This window comes from Ichthyophthirius multifiliis, assembly GCF_000220395.1.
Source record: "Ichthyophthirius multifiliis unplaced genomic scaffold scaff_1120509251325, whole genome shotgun sequence".
NCBI lineage: Eukaryota > Ciliophora > Oligohymenophorea > Hymenostomatida > Ichthyophthirius > Ichthyophthirius multifiliis.
The window spans coordinates 94,441-104,553 of NW_004085984.1; the positions used below are offsets into that span (position 1 = coordinate 94,441).

The window sequence follows — 10,113 nt, forward strand, 5'->3', positions numbered from 1 at the left end:
TTATTATAAAATAATATAAACGGTTTCTATTTAGAACCTTCAAAAATCCTATTTTAAAATAAAAATAAAGCTTTATGTGATATCATTTCTATTTTTAATCAAGATATTAATCATAATGATAATATATGTTATGATTTTAAAGCGCCTGAAATTATTATTTAAACTTAAAATAATTTTGTTACGCTTAATAATGAAAGTTATATTTGGAATTTAGGAATGATTTTGTTATATGTTTTTTTTACTATTGATATAAAATAAAGTAATATTTTAATTTAAAATAAGTAAAATTATTAAATTAATACCTCGTTTTTTGGCAATAATATGTATTTGGAATAAATTAAAGAAGTTATTGAAAATATGCTTAAATATATTCCTTCATAAAGATTTTCATTTAAAATGGTTGTTTAAGAACTGTCAAAAATATAAGATAATTTCGATTATTAAATAAAATCATCAGTAGAAAAAAGTTATGCTTCATTAAATTCCAAAATTGAAGAACACTAAAGTAGATTTTTATTATCATGAAAATTTATATTTAATAATATAATAATGAGATTATATTTATTTAATTATATTTATTATAATTTTGATCTAAAAATATATTTTTATTAAATAATATTAAAAATGTATATAATAAAGATGATATAAAAATATTTTATATATACTAAAAATTTTTATAATATAAAAGATAGTCTTATAATAAATATAAAGAAAAAATATTAGATTGATAAAATAAAATAAATATATAAATAAAAAAATATAAAATAAAAATAATAAAGATATTAATAAATAATTATATAATTATATAAATATTTAAATATATATATATATATTAAAATATATATATTATTTATATACTTTATTTTTATTTTTTATATATTTTTTAATATATATTTTTACATTTTTTAAAATATCTATATTTTTTTATATTACTTGTTATTTAATATTTGAATTCTTGTTTTTTTATTTTTTAATTTTTATTTATAAATATATTTTTTTTCTTATATATAGGTTTTATTTTATGTTTCAATATATTATAAATATAATTTTTTTTTTATATATATATGTTTTTATATTTTAGAAATTTTATATTATTTTTTATTTTTAATATTTTTATTCATTTTTTTTAATAACATTTAATATATATATATATATATATATATATATATATATAAATATTTTAATAATATATATTTTTTTTTATTTCATTATTTGATTCATTATATAAATTATAATCAATAATTACTTATTCATTAGCAATAAATTAATATATTTATATTTTAATTAATTTTTTTTTATTTTTATTTTTATTTTATATTGATTTATGTAATTTTTTATATTATTTACTTGTTTTATTTTTATTTATTTTCTGTCTAATTAACATATATTAATATTGAATATTTTTTTTTATATATTAAGTATAATTTTTATAATCTAATTTATTCTTATTAATATCTAAATTCGAAATATATTTTAACGATTTATTTATCTTACAATTAATATTAACTAGATATCTTTGATATTTTCGAGAATTATTTATTCTTTATTTGGTTAAATTCTTTTTTAGATAATTCAAGACACTATAGACTTAATTTTATTATACTATTGTATATTTTTTTATTTTTTTTATAAATTAAATAACAATAGTTTTATTAATTAGAATTTAAATAGAAAGTTTATAAGAATATATAATATTTATTATTTATATAAAATTATTTAAATATGATTTTTGTTTAAAAAAAATTCATAATTATATTTCTTTTTATTATATTTTATTTATTAAATTTTCTACAGATATTAAAAATATTCCATACACTAATTTATTATAAAATATATTTGTAATAGGCAATACTAATCCGTGTAAATGTAGATGATCTATACTATTATTAGGAGGTTAATGAAAACCAAACCTATATTAATTATTAGGATGGGAATTTTATAGTATTTAATTCCCTGTTTATTTTAGTTTTTTTATCAATTATATATCACATATTTATAAGTATTTTGTATTTTTAATATGCTTTTTAGGACAAATTAAGATATGCCTTTAAGAAGAACAATTTTTTATATCTTCAAATGCAAAAACATCATCATCTTGATATAAAATAGCTTTATTTTCATCAAGTATTTTGCAAAAAATACATTCTTAATCATTTTTATGATGTTAGTTTCCCATTTATGTAATTTTTTATAAAATATTATTACCTTTACAAAAATTAATTGTTTCCTTTTACAAAAATATAAAAAGCAAAATAATTCAAAATAATATCTTAAAAAATACAAAAGAAAAAAAATAATTAAGCTCGTTCTTATTAATAATTTTTAATTAATTATTTATTTTTAGACATAAAAATCAATATTTCATTTAACTATTCTAATAATTCACAAACTTAAATACAATTCTCCCCATTCAATATCTTAATTATTTATGTATTTAATTTTTTATTAAAATTTATGATTCTATTTTTCTAAAAATTAATCAACTAGTTAATATTTTAGGATGTCATCTTGGTTAAAGGATTATTTAGAATTTATATAAAATCATAATTTTTTCGCAATATTTATTTTTTATTTAAAATTATAAGAAGAATTTTATATTTAGAAGTTATCCCCAGATATCAACTTTTTAATTAATTAAATCTCTTGAAAAAACAATATAAATATACAGCCGTGGTAAATTTTATAAAATTGATTTTTTTCAAATATTTCTTCTTTAGATGAACAAATCTTTTTATTAAAATGAGCTTTTTTTTTATATATTTTTATTCAAAATTCTTTACAAATATATTTTACTTTAAATCTGTTATATCTATAGTCACAGAAATAAAATTAATTATAAGTACTATTAAAATTTAATAAGATTTCTTCTATTTTTATATGTCTATGCTCCTTATTTAATGTATGAAGTATTTACAATTTTTAGCATATTTATATTATTTCATATCTTTTTAAGTTTTAATCATTTTTTCTACAACATTAAATCATATAATGTTTATTCTTTGTAATATTCCATTAAAAGAACTCCATAATACAAATTATTGTTTACTTTAAAATATCTCAATTAAAAATTTCAGTATATATGCTTTTGGTAAATTTTACTTTTTTATATAAGTATAATTAATTTTTTTTGAATAAAAAATGCCAATATTTCTATTTTTTATTAAAAAATATTTATTTTTTTACCTTTTTTAATTTTTTTGTATTTGATTTTCTTTTTTTTTTTGTATTTGATTTTCATTTTTTTTTAATAATTTAAATAAAGTATGGAAAATTTCTTGTACACTAAATAATAAAAATTTCTTTTACACTAAATAATAAATACTTTACAAGTAACCCTAAAGATTGTAAATTTTTCATTCTATAAGTAGTTATCTATCACTAACGAAATATAACCATAACCTTTTTAAAAAGATATTCTTTATTACTTATATCTTTGTATAAACATTTTTTGTTTTCTCACTAATTCTATAATTATATATTTAATAACTTAATCGTTTCATGTTCCCATTCTTCTTATTAATTACTATATGAATATTATTTTAAATGTTTATTAAAATAAAATAATATTTTAAGGAGAAAAATACGATAAAACTATATAAAATAAATTCATGAAGACTTTACTGAAATATTAATTTTTATACAAAAAAAATTCATTAATATCTATTTTTTAAAAATAAATAATATGAATATAGCAAAATCATATTTTTATTAAATAAAATGTATATCAATATCAAAATTTATTATTTAAAAAATTGAATTTATTATAATTTTTAACATATTTTCAAGCAAAAGTTATATAAATTGATATAGTAATATTTTAATAACTTCTCATTATTTAAAATTTAAAATTTTGAGTATTATATATTAATAAATAAATGATTGATAATTAAGAATAAATGCAAAAAAATAAATTACATTTTTTAGTAACATAACTATAATGCTTTATTTTCTCAATTATAATAACAAAAATAATTAAAGAAAATAATTAGAATATAAGCATATTTTTAGTATATACATACCCTACTATCTTCTTATATATGTATATATAATATTATTTCATATGGAATACTAATAAGAAGATACAAAATAAATTAATTATTTCAAGTATTTTACTATTCTCAATAACTTTAATAATAATCTTTTATATTTATTTAGAAATATGTTAAAATTTTTTAAAGTAAGAATTTTAAAAAATAGATAATTGTTAAATTATAGGCAAAAAAGTTATTTAATTTTCAAAAAAAGAAATATATTCGATTCTTTATGTATAGTTTTAAAACTTAAAAGGAGAAAATAAAATAGGAATTTCTTGTGAAACTAATCAATATCACTCTTTAAATATTAATAGTCTAATTTAAAAGCATTATGCATTTTCAGTATTTGAAAATAAAATTAAAATTTAAAAGTAAAAAAATCATTTATATTATATTTTTATTAATAAAAAGCACAATTAAATTACCATTATGGTATTGTATATAATATAAACCTAAATTTTATTAATATTAAGATTTTTAAAATTATTCTCAACCTAAAAAATGTTATTAGGCTAATTTTACAAATTAAATTTAAAACTACTTTGAATAAATCAATGATTTTCCTATAATATTATTTGAATATCCAGTATATTTTCCTGAATTATTTTTATTTCTTATATCTGCTTTATTATATTATCCATTTTTAATTTCAATAAATGGATTATTTTAATTTTCATCGAATAAAATTATTAAAAAATTTGAAAAAACATGCATTTTTAAAATGATATTTAAATAAACTATGAGTAAATCTGAAAAATTAAATTATTCTATTTAAACAAATTAAATTTAAGTTAAAGATAATTAAGAAATAATAAATATAGAAAACAAATGAAAACTATAAATTACAATTTTTTATTTATAATTTATTTTCTTCTTTATATTTTCATAAAGTTAAAAAATTAATTTTGAAATTTTAACAGTAGCTTTTTTATTTTATTTGTTATATTTATAATCCTATAATTTTTTTGTTTTAAAAGTATTTAGCTTTTGTAAACCTTAAAATAGGTATTTTTCTAAAAAAAATAGGAAATTTTAAGATAATTTTTATAAAAATAAATATTTTGATTTTTTCAATAATAAATATTTCATTTTTAATCTATAAATTATATATAAAGGGTTTATTGTTTTTATAATGAATTATCACAAAAATATACCCACCATTTTTTAATTTTATTTTATTTATTTTTTATTTGATTTAAAGTAAAAAATCAAAATTTATTTATCATACAAAAAAATATTTTTCTAAAAAAGATATTTTTAATTATTAAATTAAAAAAGAATATATTCAAAATTAATATTATTAAAAACTTAAAACATATACAAATATAAATTTTGGTTTTAAACTATTTATGAATTTATAATTATAATTAAATGATTAGAAAAGCCAATATTAACTAAAGGAAAAACTAGAGTAATACCAATATTAATCCAATAGAAAAATTATAACCAAATTTTTATTTATTTACTAAATATAGTGAAATATTTGATAAGTTTCTATAAAATAAAGATTATAATATTTTAGAAGAATTCAATACTATTGATTAATTTTTAAATTAGCTTAATGTAGATAAAAACGTAATAAAAATATAAAATTACTTCAATTAATCTATAAATCAGGTTGGATTAGATAATTAAAATTATAGCGATTTATCTTAAAGAAGAATAGTGTATTATAATATTAAATTTAATTATTAATTAAAATAAAATAAAAAAGTTATTAATAAATAGAAGACCAAGTAAAGTATTCAAAACCATATATTAAATATGTAAGAAGATATTATATTAAATTAAATTAAATAAAAAAATCAAAATTATTATTATAAATTAATATAATTATTAATTATTAAAATATTAAAGATAACAGAATAATTTGATGATTTTATGCTGAAATGTTTATTTTTTATTGCTTTATTTTCAATATTTATAGGTATAATAGATGACGGCATAGAAAAAGTAAAAAAAAAAATATATATTAAAAAAATACACATTAAATAAAATAAATATTAATAAAATACACATTGAAAAATATACATAAAAAAGGGCTGGATAGAAGGATTTTCGATAATTTTTTCATTAATTATCATTATATAAATATAATCATATTCAAATTATACAAATTCGAAACAATTTGAAATATTAAATTAATAAATATAATAATCGGAACACGAAACTAAAAGAAACGGACATATTCAAATAATAAATATAAAATAATGGGTTGTAGGTGATATAATTTAAATATATCCAGGTGCAATTCCAAAAGCTGATGGAATAATAATAAACGAAACTACAGAAATTTAAGTAAATGAATCTTCTCTTACTGGTGAATAAGAATCTGCTTCTAAAAAACTAGGTTAATGTTTATTTGAAGGATGTCCTATTCTTGATGGATATGGAGAAATGGTTATTTGTAGGTTAGGAAAAAATACCATTAGAGGAAAGATTAGTGTACTTGTAAAAGAAGAAAACTAATTAATGACACCTCTTTAATAAAAACTTGAAATTTTGGCTTCATAAATAGGAAAATATGGAGTAATTGCTTCCGTACTTACTTTTCTTGTTTTATTTTTTAGTCTTATTTATAAGTCTTATATTGGCTTATAATGCTTTTGGTGCTTGGATTTCTTTTAGAATATTGTCAGGAACTTTATTGTGAGTTTAAGTATTATTGTTATGGCAGTTCCGGAAGGGTTACCTTTATGTATTACACTTTCTTTGGCTTATTCAGTTAATATTATGTTTAGGGATTTTAATTTAGTTAAAAAGTTATCAGGTATTTTTTTGTTTGTTTAAATAAACAAAAAAAAATAGCTTGTGAGGTTATGGGAGCTGTGACTGATGTTTGTAGTGATAAAACAGGAACTATTACTACTGGAACTATGAATTTATAAAGAATTATTGTTGATGAAAATATTATTGAAGAAAATTAATTATAGGATGGAGCTTTAAAAAATATTATGATTAATATGTATTATATTCTTTTAAATTTTTATATATTCTTTTTTTTAAAAAAAGAATTAAATATACTTCTAAAGCTATAATAGATAAAGGAGAAAATGGCGAAATTGTACAAAAAGGAAATTTAACAGAAATAGGTTTATTAAAATGGATAATGAAAGAAAAAGATATAAAACAAATAAAAAATATAGAAGTAAAAAAATTATATATGTACATATTTATAAAATAGAAATAAAATAGGTTTTAAAAGAATTTCCATTCACATCTATTACAAGATATAGTGCATCTATAGTAAAGCAAGAAAACAAAGCAATCATATATTTAAAAGGATTACCCACATTAATAGAAAAATGTTCCCAAATGTTAACTATTAAAGGTGAAATTAAACCACTCTCTAATATAATTAAAGCGGAAATAAATTAAAAGATTGAATAAGAATGTTAAAAAGCCTTCCGAGTGCTCATTTTAGCCTATAAGCCAATAGAAAAAATAGAGGAAAATATTGAAATATTATAAGAATAAGACTATATATTGGTTACAGTATTATTTTTGAGAGATTAGATTCGACCAGAAGTAGCTTAGGCAGTTTAATAATTGGCTTAAGCAGGAATTTGCACAAGAATGATTACTGGAGATAATAAATTAACTGCAAAGGCTATTGGGTAAGAAGTTAATATAATTCCTTCTATTTTAACGGAAGAAGATGATGATTTAATTATTACAGGTAACTAATTGGAAACTATGGAAAATGTTGATGATATTCTAAAATATAGAATTGTGGCAAGTTGTAATCCTTTTTAAAAACATAAGTTTGTGAAATTAATTTAGGACTAGAAAAAAATTGTCGCAGTTACAGGAGATGGGAATAATGATGCTTTATGTTTTAAAAGTGCAAATGTTTCATTTGCTATGGGAATTAAAGGAACTGAAATGGTTAAAGAAAATGCAGATATTATACTTTTGAATGATAATTTCGCATCTATTGTTACTTCTTGGTTTTTATTTTATATATATATATATATATGTTTATATTTATTTAGTTTATGGGGAAGAAATATTTATTAATCAGTAAGAAAATTTATCACATTTTAAATTACGGTAAATGTGGTGGCAATATTTATGACTTTTTTCGGAAGTTTGGCTTTGTAAGTAAGTCCATTTAATTCTTCTTAAATTTTATGGGTTAATTTAATTATGGATACATTTGCTAGTTTAGCTTTGGCAACTGATAAACCTATTCCTTTTTTGATGCAAAGAGGACCTTTTAGGGAAAATGAGAGAATTCTAAATGGAAATATTTTTAAAAATATTCTTTTTTAGGCAGTTTATTAGATTTGTATACTCATTTTTGTAGTTTTTGCAGCAGATGATATTTTCTAAATACCGGAATTCACTCATATGGATTCAGATGCATATAATCCTGAAATTGCAGTGCATATAACTATTTTTTTCCATACTTTTATATTATTATAGTTTTTTAATGAGTTAAATTGTAGAAATATTTCTGACAATTTAATTAATCCGTTTGAGAGGATTTTTGATAATTTTTATTTCTTAGGAGTTATGGTTATATAAGTAATTATTTAATATGTTTTAGTAGAATACGGAGGATAGGTTTTTGGATGCTCCCCTTTAAATTTTAATTAGCATGTTTTTTGTTTGTTTTTAGCAGCAGGGGGATTGGTTGTAGGAATATTAATTAAATTTATTAAAAAAGATAAAATTTAAGGTTATGTTAATTTCATTAGTTAAGAAGAAATCGATATTTTTTAGGCTAATAAATGTATTTTTTTTTTATATATTTTTTTCTTAAGGTTTTTTATTAAATAGAAAATAAGAGAAGTTCATTATGTAATGTTTTTACAAACAACAAAGACACTTTTAGTAATAATCACAATAGAGATATAAAAAAACAACTAGTTTGAAAATATAATATATATATATTAATATCTTGCATTTTTTAATTACTTGAATAAAAAAATAATTAAAAATATAAATATTAATTATAAAAATTAAAAAAAATAACATGAGTAAAAGTGATAATAAAAAAGCAGAAAAAATCGCTATTTAACATCAAAAACACGATCATAATGAAAAAATCGTCGTTGTTTAACAGCAATAACATGATTAAGGAGACTCAAATTTAAGGTATGCTGCATATTTACGTGCATTGGCTCGTTTAGCTAAATTTAAACGTTATTTAGCATTCACAAGTGATGTAGGAGAAGCTTTTAGACCAGTAGTTCACTCTAGAATGGTTAGTGGAGCATATGCTATATCTTGGCTTTATGTAATAGGAGATGTAGGCTATGAAATTAAAGATTAATATTAATAAGGAAAAAGAGGGGCTGAATTATATTGGTTAGCTTCAGAAAGAGCAGCCTTTTAAGTTGTTGCATCTATGGCATTACCGGCTTTAATTATTCATAGTTCAGTACATTAAGCAGTTAAATTTACGTAGAAAATTGGGAAATATTAAAAATGGCTACCATCAGCTGTTGGATTGGCAGTTATTCCATTATTACCAGTTTTATTAGATAAACCTTGCGAAGTAGGAATTGAATATGGATTTCATAGATTTAGATAATGGCTTAGGACTGGAGAAAATCACTAAGAGAATAAAAAGCATGATTGATATATATTTATATTTTTTATTTAATTATAATTTTCTTGTTTTGTATTGAATTTTCACTCTATTTTTTTTTTTCTTTTTTTATTATTATTACATAATATATGCAATTTTTTTTTATGTTATTACTATTTAAATAATTTTATTTTAGTTAAAAAATTAAATAGAAAAATAATAAATAAGAATATTTTGTATGTAATATAGAAATATTTCTACAGTTTTTAATTGAAGAAAAATAAAAAATTTTATGAATATTTTTTACATATTTTAACTCAAACAAAAACATAATAATTAAGCTTTATTTATAATTTTATAAATATTTTTAATTTATTAATTTAATCAATAATAAAAAATAAATTTTCTTCATAAACTTCTTTTTTTTTACATATTTTAATAGAAATTTTAATATTTAAGTAAAAACAAAAAATATAAATGAAATATAAATTATCAAATAGTTATATTAATTTATTAACAGATATTCTAAATATCGCCTTT

At 17.5% G+C, this 10,113-nt stretch overlaps 1 protein-coding gene across 1 annotated transcript, besides 21 other annotated features; it reads left to right on the forward strand. All coding sequences in view use genetic code 6, as the record gives it.

Annotated features, from left to right (window-relative positions):
* Nucleotides 1–250: 250 nt before the first annotated feature.
* Nucleotides 251–299: a microsatellite.
* Nucleotides 300–554: 255 nt separating this feature from the next.
* Nucleotides 555–586: a microsatellite.
* Nucleotides 587–642: 56 nt separating this feature from the next.
* Nucleotides 643–687: a microsatellite.
* A 40-nt stretch (nucleotides 688–727) lies between these two features.
* Nucleotides 728–770: a microsatellite.
* Nucleotides 728–776: a microsatellite.
* Nucleotides 732–778: a microsatellite.
* Nucleotides 734–847: a microsatellite.
* Nucleotides 738–832: a microsatellite.
* Nucleotides 780–857: a microsatellite.
* Nucleotides 840–931: a microsatellite.
* Nucleotides 841–908: a microsatellite.
* Nucleotides 867–899: a microsatellite.
* Nucleotides 921–976: a microsatellite.
* An 81-nt stretch (nucleotides 977–1,057) lies between these two features.
* Nucleotides 1,058–1,126: a microsatellite.
* Nucleotides 1,127–1,139: 13 nt separating this feature from the next.
* Nucleotides 1,140–1,179: a microsatellite.
* A 570-nt stretch (nucleotides 1,180–1,749) lies between these two features.
* Nucleotides 1,750–1,788: a microsatellite.
* Nucleotides 1,789–3,192: 1,404 nt separating this feature from the next.
* Nucleotides 3,193–3,246: a microsatellite.
* A 21-nt stretch (nucleotides 3,247–3,267) lies between these two features.
* Nucleotides 3,268–3,319: a microsatellite.
* A 1,755-nt stretch (nucleotides 3,320–5,074) lies between these two features.
* Nucleotides 5,075–5,128: a microsatellite.
* Nucleotides 5,129–5,992: 864 nt separating this feature from the next.
* Nucleotides 5,993–6,046: a microsatellite.
* Nucleotides 5,994–6,048: a microsatellite.
* Nucleotides 6,049–6,431: 383 nt separating this feature from the next.
* On the forward strand, nucleotides 6,432–9,029 carry IMG5_182320 (hypothetical protein; the record flags this gene model as incomplete). The annotated part of the gene is made up of 4 exons (XM_004027444.1): nucleotides 6,432–6,804; nucleotides 6,843–6,999; nucleotides 7,047–7,182; nucleotides 7,230–9,029. The coding sequence occupies 4 exons, from the start codon at nucleotides 6,432–6,434 to the stop codon at nucleotides 9,027–9,029; spliced, it is 2,466 nt and encodes an 821-aa protein (XP_004027493.1).
* Nucleotides 9,030–10,113: the final 1,084 nt, after the last annotated feature.